This window comes from Maylandia zebra, linkage group LG12 (genome assembly GCF_041146795.1).
Source record: "Maylandia zebra isolate NMK-2024a linkage group LG12, Mzebra_GT3a, whole genome shotgun sequence".
Taxonomy (NCBI): Eukaryota; Metazoa; Chordata; class Actinopteri; order Cichliformes; family Cichlidae; genus Maylandia; species Maylandia zebra.
The window spans coordinates 25,446,794-25,469,078 of NC_135178.1; the positions used below are offsets into that span (position 1 = coordinate 25,446,794).

Consider the following 22,285-nt stretch of genomic DNA (forward strand, 5'->3'; position numbering starts at 1 on the left):
ACAAGGCGCTCGCACTCTTTCACCATCACTGCAGCAAGCTTAAGGCCACATGCCCTTTTTCATTACTCCGAACAGGCCAGCTGTATTGTAACTACAACCAATTTCCTTGCAGTCTATAAAGCTGTCAATCAAAATCATGCAGAATGAGGAGCGGAGTGGAGGTGGTTGGGGCTGCTGGGGAAGGGCTGCAGGCCTCCAGACCAGATGTCAGAGTTTAAAACTGCAGGACGTGTCAGAGGGAGGAGAGAGGGGTGGAAGAAGATCATGTTTATCTGGAGAAGAATCAACCAATCAGACCAAAGCAAACGTTTTAAGTTCCATTTATTAAAGTTATGAACAAAAAGACAAATAAGTTATATTTTTATTTGTTAGAAATCTATCAGTGTTTGAACATTAATATTTAGGGAGCTAGTACAATTTCTACTTTCATGACTAGCTTTCGACAAACCCATAGAAACAGCTGATCGGAACATAATACTGAAGGGGAGGTGTCAATGTTGTCTAACAAGACAGTTAGCAATGAAAGTGTGCACCTTAAGGCTTTTTTTCTGTTATGGTATATCATTACATATAAACTCTTTAAAAATATACTTCTGTCAAATACCTTGACAACTACTATGTACACTACAAAAATAAATTTTCATATAAATAAATTATATGGCATACATTTATCTTTGTAACTGAAAACAGCATACATCCACGCCAAGCAAGACCAGAAAGGCAGTCTGGAAGAACCAATTTTTTTTTTCCTTTTAAAATCCTCTAAGAGCTATGATGAGACCTGTAGTGTAATATTGTTATATACTCTTTTTTTCCTATTTAACATTAGTAAGCACTTTATACAGATCAAAATCCATTAATGTAAAAACATTAAACTGTAATAGTGTTTTTTCAATAGACATAAAAATCCCTGCATTTGTTATCCACATCACAACAATAATGAAAGAAAAAAAAACAACAAACATTTTTTATATTACAAAAATATAAATATCGCAATTGACTGAAAAACAAACAAAAAACATTTAAAATGAATAAAATAGTTGCCAGCTATGATTCTCTCCGCTACTGCCAATGTGACACTGGGAGAAAACAGAACAAAAAACATAAAAAACAAAACAAAGAGAACAACCACCTATTTCATGCAAGCAGCTGATGTAACAGGACGAGAAAAACTGCAAAGATTTCTGGGAAAAGCTACAAGTGTTTAACAGGATATGAGTGTAAAGGTTTTGAGGAGGGTACTCACGGGGTGCCAAAGGGGAATGGGGAGTCTATGGGTACACATGCAGGTATAAAATGGCCATTGGTGGTGGAGTGAGGGGCTGGCGGTGTAAACTCTGACCCCTGAGGCTCTGTGCTGTGTAATGCAGCATTTTGAGGGGAGACGTCCAATTAGTGTCGTGGCATTTAGCTGTGGATGTTTTGCGAGATGAAGACAGTGGCGACAGCTGTTGCTAAACTGGAACCAGCTCTCTTTACTGTCACTAAATTGAGCATAGGCAGTAAGATGATGGACCCGCACACATACACGAACGATTATACACACATGCACATTGTAACACACATGGAGCGCATTGTCAGGCCATATAGGGCTTAGCCCTTAGCAGGCTGCATGGGCTTAGCTTACTGGATGGACAGAAAGAGCTACTTTACTTCCTGTGAATAAAGTTTAAATGCAGTCAAGTGCCTTGGTTAATCGGGTCATACAGTATACAGTCTGATTTTTTAGCTTATCCACTAGACACAACCACTTAGGGTGCAGAGTTAGCACCCTGTGTTAACCCTGTTCCAGAATCAGTAACATGAATGTCCCTGTAAAGGTAGAGTGAGTTTTTGAGGTGGGTTTACTGCTCATAAGTCAGTATGTAAGACGGAACCTGTTTTGAGCCTGCTAGGGTTAAACAATACATAACCTCATACAGTAAAATACAACCAGCTTAACAGACAGTGATACAAAGCTGAGAGCAGAAACAGGTTCCAATGCCGAGGCGATAAAATTAAACAAAATTTAAAAAACAGCTTTTAAAATTCTTCATATCAGCTCATATTAAATAGCACGCATAGCGTGTCAAGTTAAACAGTAAATGTTTCATAACTACCACAGGTTTGTGATAAAATTAATAGTTTTACAAACGTACCTTCTTACAATACACACACACACACACACACACACACACACACATATATATATATATATACATATACATATATGTATATATATATATATGTACCATAGCTTTGTTTGATGATTCTAACACTTTCCTTCATGTTTTAAATGAGTTTAAATGTTAGTCAGTTCTGAGGATGTATCTGATGTGTAAGCCAGAAAATTATGATGCTGTTTCACATTATACAGCCCTACACACTCCTATCACACACACACACACACACACACACACACACACACACACACACACACACACACACACACACAGATAGATCTCTTCTTTTGTTTAAAGAGAGATTTGCATAGAGTTATAAATGTATATCACTTAAAAAATATTCTCAGCAGCAGCAGTGAATGCTGACAGATGATTTTTGCCAAAATGAAGTTTTCTAATGGCACAGATCCACAGATAGGTCGACAGTAATCAGAGATCTATCTATCTCTTGCACGCACACAAACACACGCACGCACACACCAACATAAACACACATGCATGTACACACCACAAATAATATGGCAGCCCCAGTTTGTTAACATGAGGAGTTGTACAGCTCCTAAAATTATACCTACTTTATGTTCATATTTACATATGTATACATCTTTTAAATATAGATAGAAATATCTAAGACAATAGTCCACTGGGTTACAGTAAGAATGAGCACCATTATGGGAACACTGGCAAGTTTCTCGCTGCTTAGCATTGGTGGTGAGCCAACTTGGGCTATGCTGGGCTGGGTTGGGCCAGACTGGGTCAGCTGCTCAGTAATACCGAAGAGTCCATCTTTGGCCATAGTACTTCTATTCTCCAGACCTGAAAACCAAAGGAGATTATACTGTCAGTGGTTTATGATGAAACAGACATTTATTTAAAAAAAAGGACAGTTGTGCTACACGTCAAGCTCCTCAACTTGATAAGATCTCACCTCAGCTAGCCCGTCTGCCATTGTTGCTCTCAGCTGCCTCAAACTCCAAATCTTGGAGCTCCATGGACTCTACTTTGACTCCCCTGGTACCTGTGTGGGTGTAGAGAGGCACATGTGGGTCCTGGAAGGCAGGCTCTGGCCCCTCTGTCCCTGACTGGCAGTAACTGTCTGCTGCAGCGTATCCTGGGTAGGTGGAAGCAGGGGTCTGGCTGGACAAAGGGGGTGGGTGAACTGCGACGGTGACTGAGGCCGATGCTGTCACCGTGGTGATGGGTTGGCCATATGGAGTAGGGTTGAGGTGTTGGTGCGGGAGGTGATGACTAGGTTGTGGGTTGTGGGAAGAGCGGCTTCTGTGGCCTGCTGAGTGTTCTCTATGGCTATGTGAGCCATAATGGCCCCCAGCCTCAGTAGCAGTTTCAAAAGCGTCCATGCGCGGCAGGGCTGGGGGCGGGCCCTGCCAGTGCACCTGGCTCTTGGGGTCCCTGCTGCTGTTTGGAGTAGTTCCATTCTGCATCCCAGGATCACAACCCTGAGAGAAGACAAAATATGGAACAACAACAACAACAAAATTATCTTTCCATTTCATAATGTGACAAGCAAGAGAAAATATGCAATCAAAAGAGTCATGCAGGAGACACAATATGACATATTTCTCTTACCGAGGACACAGTATAAGCTGGAGGGTCAGGCTGTCTAGCTGAGCGCCGATGTCCTGATGCTCCCCTCCTCATCTCCTCTGTCCTGGCTCTTCCCCTGCTGATCTGGAGGTGGTACTGCTGCTCGTCTGCTCGAGCTTGTCCTCTGTGTGAGTGCAGGTTAGAATTTTGCAGCTCCTGGCTGATACCAGATGCTGTGGTGTTTGAGCTGTACTCTGAGTCTGATGAGTCTGAAACTGCACCAGAGGTGGTGGTGGCTGCAGTGGTGTGGTGAGGACGGACTGAGAAGTGGACCACATGAGGAGGGGCCTCTGGAGATGGGGTTGGTAACCGGCTGCGACCATCAACTGGTGATACCTGAGTGTTGAGTACAGAGAGTTGTCTATAGTTTGGCTTTTGAATTTAAAAAAAAGTCACTAGTCCTGGTTGATTTAGATTTTCTTGCATTTGCATTTTGTAAGATCTTACCTCTGGATAAGGTCCAAAGTATGATAGTAATACTGGGAGCAGGACTAATCCATTTAGTACCCCAAGAACTGTTAGGATGGCTAACACTGCAAAGAAGTACCTGCATTACAAAGAAAGAGTTCACAAAGGGAAATTAACTTTAATATCAGCTATAAACACAATGAGCAAAAAATGCATGTAAAACACAACACTTTCCTGTGGCTTCTGCGTCACACAACACAATAACATTTATTAAAAATAAAAGATTTAAGCAAAGTCACTCATACCAACAAGGACACACAAGAAGTGAAATTAAGCAAGCTGAAGAAACAAAGAAAATACCTGCGCAAAACCACAGAGGTTTAGACGTGGGGAGACATGTGCAAGATCAACCATTACACATGCCCAAAATAATACTTTCACAAAGACACTCACCACTCCCAAAACACACACACACACACACACACACACACACACACACACACACACACACACACACACACACACACACACACACATACATATATAAACCCCCCACAGACAGGCTGGCATGCACTGCAGTCTTGAGGAGCAAAACATAAATGTACCTTGTGCGTTTCTAAGTCCTGCCAAAGAGGGTTAGTCTTAAAGAAGCCATGTAGAGAAAAGAAAGGGGAAACATAATTAGCCAGAGCTGGTTAATTCAAAGGCACGGGGGGAAAGGAAAAAAGACAGGGGGTGGGGGGTTATTGGGGGGTGAGGGTACTCTCTTGGGTGTGTGTGGTGTATAAGCAAACAAGGAGAAAACAAAGCAGTGAGGAATGTGAAGGGGGAGTGGTAAAAGAGAGCAAAAGTGGGGAGGGTGACATTGGGGCATGGGGGGTGGGGGGTACAAGAGGACAGGGGCCTCTCTCTCTCTCTCTCTCTCTCTCTCTCTCTCTAGCTCTCCAAAAAAAAAAAAAGAAAAGAAAAAGAAAAGCGAGAAGCAAATAAATGAAGTGAAGGGTATAGAATTTAAACAATTTAGTCTAGGAAGAAGAGAAGGGGACCCTCAGCGCCACCCCTCCCTGGCCTCTCTCACTCTCCTTTCTCTCTCTCTCTCTTCCTCGCTTTTTTCCCTCCCTTCCTTCCAGCTAAGCCCCTGTGAAATTCCCGGCCACTCCACAAGCCACTCCATCTAATTAAATCTCCAATGTATCAGGTAAGACTCCCCAATCGCCACTCTAAATCTCCCTCTCTCACTAACCCTGCTTCCTTCATTATGGAAGCCCACCCCATACCCCGCACAGCCACCCATTGGTTTTCCGCTGGAAGCTCTCAGGTATTCAGGGACACGCCATGAAGGCTTTTTCTTGACTCTTGACTATGTTCTTTGTTTGTGTGTGCACGGGTGGGTGTAAATAGGAGCTAACAAAGGTGTAGATGTGCCATGCAGCTGGGCCTCAGATTAAGTGCACATTCATAACTAATCCTTCAGTTGTGTTTTATTGATGTGTGCGTGTAGAGAATGAAGGGACACTGTGGAAAAGACTATCCACAAGTACGGAGCAAGGGTCCCTGTCTACACAGCAGGGGTGGCCTTTCATGCACAGTTCTAGAAAACCGAATTACAGTGAAACAGTCTCACCCTTTCCATTTGGTTTACTTGGAAAGTAACAGACATGCTAAGATCGAGTAAAAAGCAACAACCCAAAAACCAATGCAAAGCGACCCAAAAGATGGATGAAGTGACTTGTAGAAATTCTGATACTGCAATGATGAGGCAGCGAGGCACAATCTATAGACAAGAGCAGCATATTTTTGTAGTTAACTTGAAATAACTTGAAAGTTCTGTTAACTAATTACAGCGAGTCAGGATTTAGTTGCATAGAGATAAATAGTCTATGCAGGGAGCAAAAGAAGGACTGCATTTCCTAAATTGGATAATGATCAACTACGGTCCTAGGATGATTTTTTTTTAATATAGCTACCTAGAGCTAAAATAACAGTTTCATAATTATGGTTTGCATTTCCATACAAAGCATCAGGAGTAAAAGCCACGTCACCTTTGAAGAAACATGTGCACACATATGTACGAGTGCACGCGTCCAGCCCACATACCAGGTTGCATGCCCCCGCCAGGCTGTTTAGAGTGAAAACATTCACAGGGCTGATGGGGAAAGTCAGGGAAGCATTTCTTTCGGCGCAAGCAGAAAAATATGAGCTGGGCCTGTTGTTATTGCACCGTCTTGGGGCGCTGCTTTGTTTGCTCAGACAACAGCAGAACCTTTAAATGGAGGCCCGAGACTGAGCCAGAAACCAGAGCACACCACTGGAGGTGCGGAGAGAAGGTCTATAGGCCTCTATAGTTTGTGTGCGTATGTTTGTATGTGTCTCTCTGAGTGTGTATCTGTGTGTTCTCTCACTGGCAGGCGCACCATCATTGACCCCCATGATTAAAGGGTCAGGGAGCAGGTTGGTGTGTCTATACGAGGGGGGAACTGTGTAACTGTGCGGGTGTGCACAGATGAACGCTTGCAGATCACATGGAGTTCAGTGATTCTAGCTCTCAAAGAAGAAGGCCAAATCATACAGCTACCTCATCTGGCAGCAACCAAGAATGTGTGTACATATGGCCATGTAAAGACATAAGGTTGTTTAAATTACACACTAAAGTCTGGGGAAACTTCTCATAATACTGTAGGAGTTGAGAACATACAGAATTATTCATACTCCTCCCTTGAACGGCAGCTGGTCGCTACCTCTCTGTCTGACGCTTAAGAAGGTGCAAACACAAAAGCAGCCACCTGCACGGAGCTCCGGCAGTGTGTCGGTTTTAATTTCCACTTCTCCTGTCTTTGTACAACTGCTCTCTTGCCCCCCACTCTGTTACTCCTTTCCCTGCTTATAAATGTCTAGTGAGGGCAGTTAAACCAGTTGAGGGAGATTACAAAAGCCAGAGGTCTTTCCTGCTCTCCCTCACTCACTCACTCTCTTTCACTTTGCTCCCCTCTGTCACCTCCCTTACAGCCTACTCCCCCCCACCTATTTTTCACCTTTAATTTTCAACCCTTTCCCTGGTTTCCCATAAAATGTCAGGCACGACAGATATTAGGAGGAGGAAGAGGTAGATAAAAGAAAAGACAAAAAAGGAAAGAGATTTTTGGTGAGGTTTCCTGGAGATCATCCCCCAGAAAGAGACGAAAAATATAAATAATAATAGTAAATAATAATGAATAATTGCTAGTGGTAGTGAAAATTGGATGAGATTTAAAGAGGAGAAGCAAAAGAAGAAGTGAGTAGCTGTCATGCATGATCGGGGTCTGAGGTGGATTCCTGTGTGGTATACAGGTTGAGGCATGGTCTAAGAACATTATTTAAATATATATGATAACTTCTGTATGTGCAAATATGCATGGTTTCAAGTTCAAATTAAAGCAGTAGTTTCTTGTGAGTTTGATTTTGTAACTGACCTGACAATAAAGTCAAACTCAGAGCCTGCGAGCATCAGGACGCCTAAAAACGTGGAAAAGGCGCCATCGAGCACCGGTGCAAACATGTGCTCCAGTGCCAGCACTGCCCGCTTGTGACGATCCCCTATGGCTGTCAGGAATGCCTACAACACATAGAAAAAACAAAAAACAAAAAACAATTTATGTCTTGTTCTCAAAAGGTTAACTTTCTCCACAACCATCAGAGAGACCTGAATCCATCCAGCAATAGACCTCACCATTCCAGCAAGCAGCATGTAGGATTAGAAAGTAAGTAAATTCACTAATTCATTTTTAAACTTACCAGGGCCACATGGACAGTGAATTCCACTCCAATGCCCACAGAGGCGATGAGAATGACAACAGGGACGGCACTCAGCTTAATTTCCATCAGCCCCATGAAGCCAAACAGCTCCACAGTCATGAGAGAAAGCACCAACACCTGAAGAGAAAGCAAGAGTTTCTGTGAGAAATGTGGGTAGTTGTTCAATTTACATGAACCTTTAGTTACACTTGTGTAGTTAATAAACTCAAAGTTCTAAAACATTTTTACACATAGAAAGTGCCAGTTGTTACAAAAAGCCTGCACGATTCAGTGTTTGCAACCGTTTTATTTTATCCAATATCCATTCAAATGGTTTCTGTAGGTTTTTCAGGACACATCGTCTTTTTCTCTTCGATGTTTGACTTTAAAAGATACAAACAATACCTTTAAAAGGGATAAGAAAATGCCAGCTAATTCAGAATTATAATGCACATTTGCTAGGTGAAACAGGTAAAACTTGTCTGTGAGCACAGTGCGTTTAATTACCACAAATGGAGTTATTCTACTTTATGCTGTTTTATTATAGAAAGAACAAATCATTATTCCCTGCTTTAACTGTGTGAACTTCCATTTGACCTTAAATTTGACTGCATACAAGACAGATGAGGCAGAGAAATAACACATGAGGGTGATATGTGTGAGTATATCTGCCTTATAAATGTGTTGAGCAGTAACCATACATGTGGGTGAAATGTGTGTGTTTGTGGAGACTCCGGAGCAAAGCATTACAGGAGCTGCTATTATCAGCTGACAGGTGTCAGGTTACACGGGGCCCAAATCCTTTGAAGAGGGTTAAGGTGGGCAGAGGAGGTAACTATGTGTACGTGCACCTATAGGTGACCCAGCACAGAGTATGTGCACATCCACAAAGGGTATTTGTACTGTGTGGTGTGTCTGCCACTTTATTCTGAAGGGCATTTTGGGTGATCTAATTACAAGTGTGCAGATACTGTATATTAAAATAAAATAGTTTGAGGAAAAGATGTTACTAGATTTAACACATTTTCTTGCATTATATTACATTTACTATTACTAAAATTCTCTGTGTGAGGTAAAACCTTGTATACACCTGCCTTTTTGTTTCTTTTAAGCAATGTTTTTTCTATAAATAACATAAAACATAAATCAGGAACACAGATTGAGATTACAATGGATTGCTCTAAATCAGGGGTGCCCAATCCCAGTCCTCGAGAGCTACCGTCCTGCAGCTTTTAGGCGCATCCTTCTTCTGACACACCTGAATCAACTGAATGGCTTGTTATCAGGCCTTTGCCAAACTTGATGGCATGCTAAAGAGGTAATCACACCATTTGATTCAGCTGTGTTGGAGTAGGGATGCATCTAAAAGCTGCAGGATAGTAGATCTCGAGGACTGGGATTGGGCACCCCTGCTCTAAATGTACTGAGACCCATTCAGATTTTAAGTGTTAAGAGGAGTCAAAATCAAGTGGATTAAAAACTAACTGTATAAATCTAAACACAAGACATGATATTTACACAAAGCCTCTGTCTACATGGTCATGGTGGATTTCAGGGCTTGAAGGCTTTGAGAGTTTGATGTTGTATGGCTGCCTGTGCTTTGGGCTTTGATAGAACTCTCTTATAACTGATGTTTTGATCTTACTAGTAAGGCCTGAAGAGGATGAACATGAAGTCCCCTCCTCCCTTGTTTCAAGGTTCGGGTGGCCTGGCCACTGCCGGTTGTAAAATACAACCCACTAGAGAGAAAAACCAGAGTACTCTTTGTACGTGTTTCCGTGTGAATTATCACCTGCGAGTTTAAACATTCATACTGTATGTGTGTGCAAGTATGTACATGCACTAGAGTGCTCAAAGTGTTTTTGAGAACTGGCTTGTGTATGCGAACACGTTTGCCAATATCCTTGGAAACGTCTTGTCTGAGAGGAGCAAGAGTGGATGAATGTTAGAGACGGAAATAAAATCAAACATTTTATAGGTTTAGAGTGGGAGCCAGTTGCTGGGGCAACTTTTTGTCCTCTTCCCATTTATTTCAGAATTTGTGTCTGGGAGTATTGGACTAGACTAAACAGACTGGTCCTAACAAAACAGCACAAGATAAACACTGGTGACTGGGGCTACGATAACACACACCAGCCCCTTCTCTTTTCCGACTCTCTCCTCCTGACATGCATTCTGGACCACACGCAAAAACCAGGAAATGACATGTAGAGAGGGAAGAAATTGACTTTTAAATAATTGAAAGCTAAGATCTCTCTCTCTCTATGTAAGTAGCAGACACATTTGTATCTTTCTCTAAAGTTATCTCTCAGAACATCTGCTGCAATCTATGGAGCTACGTGTGTTTCCCTGGGCATTGTCATACCACATATTTGTAGTTACTGCATTTGTCTCTGTGCATGTGGTGTGTTTTCTCCAACACTTACTATAATGCCAGCAGTCCAAGGGTTGAGCAGAAAAAGGGCACAGACGAGAAAGGTGCAGGCGAGCACCACACTGATGGACAGCAGAAGCCAGTGGCGTAGACTAACATACTGTTCCCAGAACAGGAAAGGGTAGCCGTTGGGGTAGGAGGGCAAGCCTTGTCGGCTGTAGTTGCTGCAGATGGCCCGTACGCTCTCGATGGCTTCCACAAACTGCGGCGTCTCCCGGAGCCCGTTGAGGTAGAAGGGGAACTGTGCGTATTCGATGGGCTCAGCAGCCGGGACTGGATGGTGAGAAAATCAGAGAAGGTTGGTTTAATTGTTAGCAAAGCTGTACCCCCCCGACTTAAGATTTTTCATTATATGACATATGCCATGAAGCAACTGGTGAAGTATTCTCTTTGGGGCCTTGGAAGCAAACACCACACAGCTGATAACGTTTCAAGACTGTAGACATTGACGAAGCAATCGGATAAATCAACAGTGGCTTCTGCAGATCACATTTGTCTATTCTGATTAATTCTCATTATATTCTGATCATTTCGTGTGTCTGCAGAAATAATTGAGGCTCTATATCCAAACCACGAATACCAAGGCTTTCCGTTCCTAATGCAGCTCTGTTCCAAGAGAAGCTACGTTTGCAGACGTATGTGCATGTGTGCGTATCTGCATGTGTGTGTGTTCTGTGGGGGTGGCGGAGGAGAGTGAAACAGACCTCCATTGACTCAGTCCTGGCCAGCCTGTGGCCCAGCCTGGCTAATGAGGGCCTATCAGTTCCAGACACAGCAGACTGTCAGAGCTAACGATGATTCAAGCTAATTACAATGTCAGAATCACTGCCATTACCACACCCTAATCTTAGCACCACCACGTAAGGCACAATATAAATGTGTGATCACGTATATATCTGCCTGTCACGATGCTATGGAGGCATAGTAGGTGCTTACAAAAGATTTAGAAGTTGCCACATTTAGAAGTAGCTTTGCAGTATCACTACTAAAGACCAGACTACTAGACCAGTCTACTGCCTATTTTTTATCTTATAGAACATGTTGTAGTATTGTCTAATGTTGCTTTGACTGTATTCATTTCATAGTAAGTGTAGGGTTAGATGGAAGAGCTTGCTAACATGGTATGGCCCATTATGGTCTCAACTATAAAATTTCGATTAGAACACCTGCAGCTTTTGGCAAACATAGATCTGCTCCGGGGGTCTCCCGCACAGCCAAACACTTCATGCAGTTTATCCAGTCACGTTCCCCCGCTGTCAAGGACTTCCTGTTTGTTATCCAATTGTGCTTCCAACCCAAACCCTGTCTCTCTCTTTTAATTATCCAATCATCCCCCTTCCTTGTCCTGTAACACCTTCTTACACCAAATCACAGGCTAGAGTCAAATAACAATGTAAGTATATTTTTTATGTGTGTGTGTGTGTGTGTGTGGTAGGGAAACGAGAACAGGGTGGGTGCTGTTTTTGGGGTCGCTGAGTTTTAATAATGTGTGTATGTGTGTGTAATGCTAGAGCCCCATGGTAGTCAGGATTATAGCATTTACCACAGGCACTATTAAAAGAATAACAGCAAGTTGTGTCTTGGTCCTCGGGTTAGCAGAGTGAGCTCAGTCATGCACAAATGCACACATATTGCAGTGGTACAGTAAAGTCTGATACCTCACTTAGAGCTAAAAAGGACCAATAACTCAAACCACAAGATGTGAACATTGCTTACATGCAGCTGCTGCCTTATGGAAACTGAAAAAGTTGCAGCCGAGACTCATAAACCTCACAAAAGTTAGGCATAAAATTTCAGTAAGCAGATAATAAATGCAGTATGTTTGGCTGTACCTTACAGTAACATTTCAAATTAATGTGGAGCTGGATTACCGAACTTGTTGGAACTAAAAGCAATATTATTTCAAATTTCTTCCATTCTGTCGCACTACTCAGTATTCAGCGGTAAAATAATGTGAACATAGGTCATGCAGACTTACTGCTGAGGCGTGTCTCGGGCATGGAGTCGGTATGGTCGTGGAGCCACTCGGGAGGGTGTGGACGAATGTTAGCTTGTGAGGCAGCATAGGCCACAGGATCATTGCTGACCCAAGCTGTTAGGTAGATGTAAAAAGCTCCGGGATTGATGATCCCATCTGCATCCACAAGCCTCTGGCGAGTCAGCTACAAAACCCACAAACGAGATGAATTAATGACTGTAATATTAGACTTATAGGTTTTGGTATAGCCTCTTAAATTACAATTTTCAAACACATAATTCATCGAATGCATTATGTCATTCGTCTGTCTACTACACCCAAGCAAACTGTCAAAATTTGAACTGAAATGGAATTATTAGAAAATGGAAAAAATTTAATTGAGGGGGGAAAAAAAGTAGAAAAAAATTGAAGTGCTTGCGGCTGTTAAGTACACGCTGGAAATGAAGGTATTGTAGAAATAAGGGATGTTTAACCATAACATTCTACAGGTGAGCTGACCACAGAAATGCTTATTTATACACACGCATGAGCGCAAGAGAACGGAGCAGCTTTCAAAATATGAGTCAAATATTAGCCCCTCTCTCTTTCCAACCAAAAAAAAACCAACAAGTCAGACACTGGTTGCCTTTCTGAACATTCCCGTACTTCTGATCACAGCTTCCCAGAATTATCATGCCACATTAAAACATGGAAAATGTTGAATCAGCTTCTCCCTTTACATATAGTAGATATTGGCTGGCCAACCTCAGACCCAACGTCCTGACCACTCTGAATAAATTTCTAAAGGAAGCCTTGCAACGCTCTCCTGTCAAGAAGTAGCTGTTGCTGCTGCCTGTAGAACCAAGCAATCTGAGCAAGGAAGCTTTAAACAGGCATTCTGGTTATTTTAGAGCTGTGCAGGTTGTGTTTTGAGTTTCTGGAGTTGGGCACTTTCAGGTGAACAAAAACATAAAAGTATTTTTCTTTCTAATTGGTCTTGTTAGGAGAATAAGTGCAATGAATGCATTGTTGACTTTGGTAAGGTGGTCCACCAATTTGGTCCAGGCTAAATATCTCAGAAACATAGTCAAGGCTCATTCATTCAAATACTGAATCTGTGTGACTTTATGAGCTACTGGATCAGCCATCCATCCATCCATGGGGGAAGGAAGCAGGTAGTGTGGGAGTAGCCGGAGAGAACTCACACAGATAGAGGAAGAACATGAAAGGATTCGATTCGGACTCAGGACATAAAAATACAAAGATTGACATTCCCCTCAGTAGAATTTGAATAATACGTTTATGTTTTATACAGCGCTATCAGGTTCAAATTGTAATTTTCTCATATTTTATTACCACAATACTGAAAAGCTAATTACCCGTTTGCCTCAGCGACATAGCTATTTAGTTACTGTGTTAACATAAGCATGATATTATATTTTAGCATCCTGGGCTAAACATCATTGCACCATTGTATTGTACCTTTTGTCTGTGCATCCAGGCGAAAATGGTACAAGTAATTACATCACATCAAACTGTCAAAAGGAAATCCAAGTGGAGTTGTCACTCCACTTGGATTTCTTTAGGATAAACTCTCTGAGGCACTTTGTTTATCTTTGTGAGCGTGTGAGTCTGTGATTCTGCCTTATTGCACTCTTTTATTCAGCGTCATTTGCCTTGACGGCAAAAGTCAGTAGGTAGACGCGAATGACTGTCTCACTAAGGGCTGTTAGTTTTGCCCTCCCATGTGGAAACAGGAGTGTAGTCTAGCATTGCTACCTCCTGAGAGGTAAAACCATTACTGCGCACCACTCTGCCATTCTCCCTTCTAGGAACCATAAATCCCTCTTTCACAGAGGCAGGGAGCGTTCTGGGGGTTAAAGCTAGACTCGTGGGGTTAGGTACAAGAAAGGAGTAGTTTTTTTGTGGTGGGGGGTTGGGAGAGAAAAATTGCTTGAGTTAGCGTAACAATAAAAAAATTGGCTGGAGTCCCTGAGCGCGTCTGTGTGCAGTTAACCTGGTTGTTAACACTGAAGGAAATGCCACCCAGCAAATGGAGTAGAGCTATAAAAATAACACAACATCTGTACAAATGTTCCTCACACTTGGTTCTCCTGACCCCTGTGGGTACCCAGAATGCCTGGCGCCACAGATGGACCTGCCCTACGAAGAAAAGAGCTCTTGATAATGTTAGCATGGCCTTTCTTAGGACTTATCTCGCACGCCACAGATTTTTTAATTGCGATGCAAATAGCTTTAAGCCACACATATAGGGAACAAATGGTCACCAGCACAGAGTAGGGACAAATCAAAAGCAGAACACCTCTGCACAGATCCAAAGAGTGGCATATCAAAATAAAACATCTAGCTATGCAATTTACCAGGGATGTTGAAGATCTGGTCCTCATTTTAAGGAACAAAAAGGAAGCTACTGCTCAACAAGTACACGCACAAAGAAAAAGGAGAAACACACATTCAAAACATACAAATGCACACACAGAGCTGTCTAAAAGAAACCACTTGTTTCTAGCTCCCTCAATGAAAGAGGACAGAGCAGTGGAGAAAAGGAAGAGAAAGGGAGGGAGGAAAAGACAGAGGGAGTGAGAGGGAGAGAGCGAGTGGTGGTGCGAGCTGGAGTTTGTGAGCAGGAGAGAGAGACAGCTAGATTCCAGTGGATCTGGATCGAATTTAACAGCAGGATACTCAACAACTGTATGTCTTCAAGCTGTCACGGGAAGCCCAGGCAGCTCTGCTGGCGGCCCCCACGCCTCACGGCAAGTACACTTCTCTCACAGGCAGAGGAAGTGATGTCACGGGGCCGCACACCAGGACTGGCCCTGTTTCCTGTCAGCTAGATAACTGCTGCAATGGAGTTTATTTGGATAAACAAATAGCCATAAGAGCAAAGGGGAGAGGTGGGCAACCCTTAATAAACATCTGTAGAGCTGTATGATTGGAACACAGAGTTGCACAAATTCTAAATACAAATAAACAGGAGACACAGAAGAGCTATGCGTCAAAGTTAATCACCCTTGATGAAAATGATTTCGATGTTGAAACGGACATGGCTTGTTTTGTGTTTGAGGTTTGCAGATATTCTGGCCAAGAATTTTGTTTTTATATTTCTCCAGTTTCTTATCTTCTGTTTTTGCGTTTTCCTGCCAAAGAATGCAGCCATGCATCCACATATGTTGTTTTTTGGAGGTGATACTAAACTAAGAAAAGCATTCAATGCCCTGTTGAAGCTGAGAACATTTACCCAGCTCCACAAATGCAATCTTTCCCCTCATTTCCTCCTGTTTCTCCCCCAGACTTTCACATTATCAGGTTGGTATCTTTCCACTGACATACAAGAGACCTGATTTAATCTTCCTCAATAAGTTCCTGTCTCGACCTCCTTCCGAGACCCAAGGTGCTCAAGTCGCTACACTCGAGTTACTGCTGGACATCAAACACTCATTCGGTGGCACGCAGGAGACAGTTTCAACAGCTCAGCTGGAGTTTACCACATGATTCAGATAACATGCTTTGTTGTATACTCACTTTATGGCTTAATTTTGCACTTCAGCTTCACCAATGGCTGTGCAAACTTTTCAGAAGCTCATGGAGAACTACTTCAGTACCAGAGATGAAGCTAAACAGTCATGTTCTGATTATGGAATTAAGTATGTGTAAAGAGGAGACATTTTTACTTTTATGTGCAGTGGATATAGGACTAGCATCTCAGACCTAAACAAATGCAACCAAAACCAGAGTCACCCTGGAAGCCTTGTGTCAGCTCATAGGGCTATCTATATAAGCAATAATGACCTTAGTTTATCACACTCTTTGTCCTTCAAGGCTTAGAATGTATTAACTGCAACAGACAAGCATTTCTATACCACACCAGTAAACCTCAACTGCTCCTCTCAGAAAGTAGTTTGACAAAGCAGACGCTATTGTTTATATTAGAAAAACATGCAAATATGTTTTAAAAATTTAGTTCTCAGTGAATCAGATTCAGGTTTCTACTTAGAGCCACAGAATCCAGATTAATTATTTATAGACACTTTGGGGTTTGCAGGCGTTTCTCTGCACCAGTTTCAGCCATCCCAGCCTCTCATACTGTAAACCGTGGCTGGAAGCACTGACGATGTGTCAAGCTGAAAGACTTGATGTTTAAGGGAAACAGCTCACTGTCAAGGCCCTGCTATACACACACACACACACACACACACACACACACACACACACACACACACACACACACACACACACACACACACACACACACACACACAAAAAAAACCCCACACGCAAACTGACAAATCGTTTAAATGAAGAGTTAATAGGTTTTTCAGAGTCAGGCTGCAGCTCCAGTGAGAGCTTTAAATTCCTGAGCTCGGTAAAGTCATCACACGAACACAGACAGAGAGAAAGAAAGAAAAATATGAATAGTCAGAGATGGTTTTAAGCTGGGTGTGGCTCCCCTAGAGTCATAACAAAATGTACAGATATGCATACACATACAGCGTCACAAAAGAGCTTTGAAAGTGGTGGAAGCATCTCTCAAGGCTATTATCAAGTTGTAGTCCATGTAATACAGTCTGCATGGTCTATGCTTACATAACATCTGCACATACTTCCTCATATAATGCAAATCAAGCTGCTAACCCAACATGTCCACACATCTTTTGAATTGCAGTGTACCATTGACAGTCAAATAGCCAGACAATAGACACTCAGATAGCCAGGATTTCATTCATCAGGAACCAATTCACTCGCAGGCTAGTGCTAACTTCCAGTATTAGAACTGACAAATGAGAAGGAGATTTCTCTAATGCAACAATAAAAGCTTACCGAGGTGTGTTCATCCATCTAAAGCCTTTGTTTCAGATCAAAGCTTTGTTTTCTTTCAACAGTTTGCACCTGGGCATTGACCAGGAAGCTTTTTTCATGATCTCTGTGAATTATTATCCCCTTTCATCACCATAGCAGCACATTCAATTTACATCTGATGCATTTGATAGACGGATGAACTTTTACGTGTTAATGACAAGAGGAATCGCTTATCCACTTTTAATAAATTCAATTTAAATCCTAAACGTACCAGGTTGAAGTTGATGGGCTTGTCCCTGCGCCCTGTCTGCACCAAGAGTTTATATGCTAGGACGCCATCATCAGAGCCATTCCTATAATTGTTGTGGGTGATGCGGCCAGCCTCCCAGTCCTTGTCAAAAGCCTGCTGGAGACCTGTAGGAAACCACAGCAAAACACACTGGTTAGATGTGGATGTTTAAAAAGGTTACATGCCTTGTTATCTTCATTCTCCCACTGCAACACACAACAAACAATAACCCAACACAGTAAATAACACAACACCCTAACCTAACCCTAACTCTATAATAGGCTTGATTGATTTAATATGATAACTCAGTTCCATTCTCAACCACTAAACATGACTTCAAAAACAGAAAATCTGCTGCTTTTAATTCAAAGAGATCGTTATGGGGCTTTATCAGTAACATCTGCCTTCTTTTCTATACTACTCTCTGATCCATATGTGTATCACTCCTCTTTTCTCGGCTCTCCCCCAAGGCCCATGCTGTGGTCCGTCTGTGGGAGATGTTGTTTTGGGTCTCGTTCCTTGGCCTGTCTGGCTCCAATTTGTCCCACCATTGCAGAGAGCAATATCAGACACAGTTCTCTCTCTCTCACCCACACACACTCCCTGTGTGGTTCCCAGCCGGCTCACACACACACACACACACACACACACAACACACACACACACACACACACACACACACACACACACACACACACACACACAGACTCTCACGATGTGTTTTATCGTTAAGTACATTTCCTCACTGAGAATTAAGCCATTCATAGATTGGGCTGACATATGAAAGAAAATACTGTTCACTGATACTTTGCAATTCTGTATGAAACAATAAATCCATCCATCACTCCTTTCAAAATTAATTTAAAGCGTTGTGTACCATGTCTTACGTGTCAAATATTAAATTTTTATCTAGAAAAACAAACAAAAACACTAGAGCAGGCAGTACTGGTTCAATACGTGCCGATTTGCACTGACAACATATTTGCTGCCAAAGGTTTTTGAATATTGTACATTTCCCAAGATGAAGTTGAAAAATATTGACTCCCACTATACTCTTCGCCATCAATCCCACTTATGGAAGAAACAAGTGATTTTAATCAGCTACTGTCAGTGTCCATTTATGCAGTCCCTCCTACTTCTGAACTCCTGCCTAACATCTTGTTTTCTGCGGATTTATGTCAAAACACGGAATAAAATTGTGATCTCAAAATGCTTTCATGGGAAAGTAAATTATTCCCATGCCTAAACTATCCTGAATAGCAAAGTTAAATAAGTTAAATAAGCAAAGGTAAAATTTCAAATGAACTAACACTGGCTCTACACCATTATGCCACATCTGACCCATTTTATTCTCAACCAGAAGGTGCAGTTTATGTCCATACCTGTCCACACTCATTTCATACCCGAAAATTCGAAAGGAATTTATGATGTGGACACAAATGATTAGTGTCACTAACTCAGTATCCAACCACATGTGAAATATGACCACAATTTCCCGTTTAGCTCCTGAGTTACAGAATTAAAAATCTTATAGATCTTACATCGAAGTTAACCTTTGATATTTTTTCATTTTATCCTATTACCTTAAAATTACTGACTGACACAGTAACCTTGACTTTTAATCGATGAATTCTGGTCATCCTTGAAACCAGGTGAACTTTGACGCTCATGAGAAGATTATGGAGAGCCCAAAATATGACACCTCCAGTCATTGGTGTGTTCAGTGCTGAGCCACAAAAATTTGACATATTCGGTTTTATTCACTGTTTAGGTCGGGTTGAGGTGGCATGTGTACGTCAAGCTTAAAATTACTTAGATTTACCTTGCAGCCAGTCCCTGAAGTAATGAAGCCACATGCGAGGCAGCTGTCCATTTTCCTCCTTCAGCACGTAGCGAATGGTGTGGAACCTCTGGTGGAGCTGGTGAAGCAGTGGCTGGTTTTGAGCATAATCGGCGCGCTGTGTTACCACATACATGTTGTAGAAGGAGAAGAACTTGAACTGGGCGCCGAGAAAGTCGTACTCGCTTGTCTCCCTTGGTACAATATCTGTCAGCTCCAGGCCGTCCCTCACTTGGGTGGTCCCGTATAAACTGACTCCCAGCAGGCAGAGGAACAGCACAATCACAACCACCTGGAATCAGAGGGATGAAGAGACAGCTTTATCAAAAAACAAATATCCAATTAAAACATCAGCCTGTTTATAAGCTGTTTATAAGCTGTCAGATGCTTTTTGATACAATGTAGCAAAAGTGCTACTTTTTCTTTTTTCTGCAAAAAGTAAAGTGCCGGATTAATGCCTTGCAGGACTACGTGAAGCAATTTATATAAAATTTAAAAAAAGAAGAAGAAAGAAACTGAGGAACATTTTGTAATGTCAAGTACAGACCACCACATGATTTCAGTTCTGGAAGGCTTTAAAAGGTCTGGCCACCCACTGTGTGTCTGTGTGTGTGTGTGTGACTCAGATAGGACATAACCACAATTTCCACCCCCGATTTCCTCCTTCCTTACACACTCCGGTGACTAACCCTCCCATTCAAATTATCACCACAGTGAGTCAGCACACAAACCCACTTTTACCTCATACAGAAGCTATTCCGCTTGTTTCTTTGTCTCCCTACTCTACAGAAACACAGAGAGCAACTGAACTCACCTTGGTGGTGGGCTGCAGAAGGAATGGCGCATAGTGCTTCTCAGCAAAAGAGGCCAGGGTCCAGCGCGAGCAGGGGGGCTTGAGGCAGCGTAGGCCCAGCGAGGCTTCTCCAATCTGGGACAACAGGTCCCGTGTGGAGCTGTTGTTCTCTGGACTCTGGCCAGTCGATGAGGCTCCATCACCCTGAGCAACTGAGCTAGCACTTGGGGTCGATGCAGCAGGAGGAGGTGCGGGATGATGATGATGGGAGAAGCTGGCAGAACCTCGAGACCCCCCATTATTCAAGCCCCCACTGTTGTTGTTGTTGCTGATGTTGGCGTGATTGCTGCTACTGTAATACTCGTTGTTACGGTTGGTCCTAGCTGGAGCTGGGTTGATGGGCTGCACAGAGATTTGGGATCTGGGCTCAGCTGTGGTGTAGAAGGCCTGAGTTCGGGGGTCGTACTCCGTCCTGAGCTGCACTGTGGACTGCATAGTGATTTGGGTCTGCTGAGCAAAACCATGGCTACTGTAGGAAGGAGGGGGACTGCTGTAGCTTGGGGGAGGCATGTGATATGAGGGAGGAGGGGTACGATATGACGGGGAAGGGCTGTAGCGACTCCCTTCTGTCCCATCCAGGTACGCCTGTGGCTCTATCTGAATCACACGATTGGAACAAGGGCTGCAGACATAAATACGATGAAACACTGTCAGGCACTGCTGTGAAACAAAATTTAAAACCAGACTTAACGGAAAAAAAAACCATTCCAGTACGCATGTACAACATCTGATTTTGTGAAACAGTTAAGTGTTGCATTACAAAAAATATTTATTAGCCCTATGTTATTGTGAATCTTCTCTCCTTTGCCAGCAGCATGAAATATAGGGCCGGGACCCAACCGTGGAATTTAATAGTGTGTGTACACATCTGTACAATAACCGAGCCAACGAGCATGCCCGGGCTGGCAGGCAGACTGGCAAACTTTAATGAAGACTGGAAAAGATAAACATACAGTCAAACAAGCAAGCAGTCAGACGGAAAGAGACAACTTTTGCAGTAATTAGTTTTTAACTGAGGGGGATTACGGTGAAGATATCTTTAAAGATAGCTTTGTGCGTACACGGTTCATTATCATGGAAGAGATCGGTGGAAAACATAAAAGGAGGAACGGTAAAGCAATAAGTGTCTCGTCAGATATGAAAGCGCGTCTTTGTGTGTGCACACCTGTAGAAGCAGCAGAAAATGTCAAAACGCCTGTCCTCTCGCCGATAGAGATCCATGCTGAGGATGGCAGGAAAGATGAGCAGTACCATGGCAAAGTTAAACACCACCACCACTGCAGCCTGCAAGAAAAACAGAAAGGTTATTTCAGGTGAAAAAACCCAAACAAAACTGCTTTTTATCAAGAAAAAGGATCAGATTGACTTTTTTTGTAGTTGCAAACAGTGGGAAAAAAATACAGGTGATCATATGCAGTGTAGACAGTGAAGATGTGAAATGATATGTAACATTTAAAAAGGGCATTTTGCTGTAAATTTAACTGCATTATCATCCATACACATGCTGCAACTTACAAAACTACTTTGAAAGTGTATTAAATGAAAGAATTACTGTTTAACAAAAACAGTGTTGCTCTGAATATAAATCAGAATAACACAAGCTGAATAGGCTCAAGTGAGGGAAAAATTGCCTTTCGACACATTTCCAGTTCCTTTCAAGGCAAAAACACTGAGTGTGCAGAGAAAAAGTGAGGCATATGTATGTGTAATAGAAGCCAGTACAATGTTGTGGTTAAGTATTTGAAGGTGGTGCACTAGAGCAGAGGGTGGGGGTTGAGGTTAGGTTGGGGCCCTGCCCAGAGTACAATCTGGATATTGCGTAGTTGCCAGACCACTACACACACACACACACACACACAATCCCGTGTGTGTGCCAGACCACCCAAGGAGTCAGAGGCCCGCGGGGCCTGAGGTGATGAGCAGTCGCTGTGGCTGTACAGACAACACACACACACCCCTTACAGACTCACACAGAAAAATGCACATAAACACACATATCTGTCACCTTAAAAAACGTACAGCCTCCTACTTAAACCACACCATAACACCAACCAGACACAAGCACACACACATCCTCGCCCTCCCTCATTCCTCAGCTCGCTACTCAGTCAACGAGAGAGATATAATGTCAATGAAGGAGACGTGGAG

At 42.6% G+C, this 22,285-nt stretch overlaps 1 protein-coding gene across 2 annotated transcripts in view; it reads right to left on the reverse strand.

Moving 5' to 3' along the window:
- Nucleotides 1–304: 304 nt before the first annotated feature.
- ptch1 (patched 1) overlaps nucleotides 305–22,285 on the reverse strand; it is a 51,498-nt gene continuing 29,517 nt past the window's right edge. For both annotated transcript variants that reach the window (XM_076890947.1, XM_012918081.5), the window contains exons 13-24: nucleotides 21,303–21,421; nucleotides 20,099–20,759; nucleotides 19,267–19,576; nucleotides 17,427–17,569; nucleotides 12,359–12,542; nucleotides 10,373–10,653; nucleotides 7,947–8,084; nucleotides 7,625–7,767; nucleotides 4,215–4,314; nucleotides 3,750–4,103; nucleotides 3,091–3,619; nucleotides 305–2,978 (exon numbers count right to left, since the gene is read on the reverse strand). In XM_076890947.1, coding sequence (XP_076747062.1) covers nucleotides 3,092–3,619; nucleotides 3,750–4,103; nucleotides 4,215–4,314; nucleotides 7,625–7,767; nucleotides 7,947–8,084; nucleotides 10,373–10,653; nucleotides 12,359–12,542; nucleotides 17,427–17,569; nucleotides 19,267–19,576; nucleotides 20,099–20,759; nucleotides 21,303–21,421 — 2,961 coding nt within the window. In that variant the 3' untranslated portion in view covers nucleotides 305–2,978; nucleotide 3,091. The remainder of the gene's footprint in view (nucleotides 2,979–3,090; nucleotides 3,620–3,749; nucleotides 4,104–4,214; nucleotides 4,315–7,624; nucleotides 7,768–7,946; nucleotides 8,085–10,372; nucleotides 10,654–12,358; nucleotides 12,543–17,426; nucleotides 17,570–19,266; nucleotides 19,577–20,098; nucleotides 20,760–21,302; nucleotides 21,422–22,285) is intronic.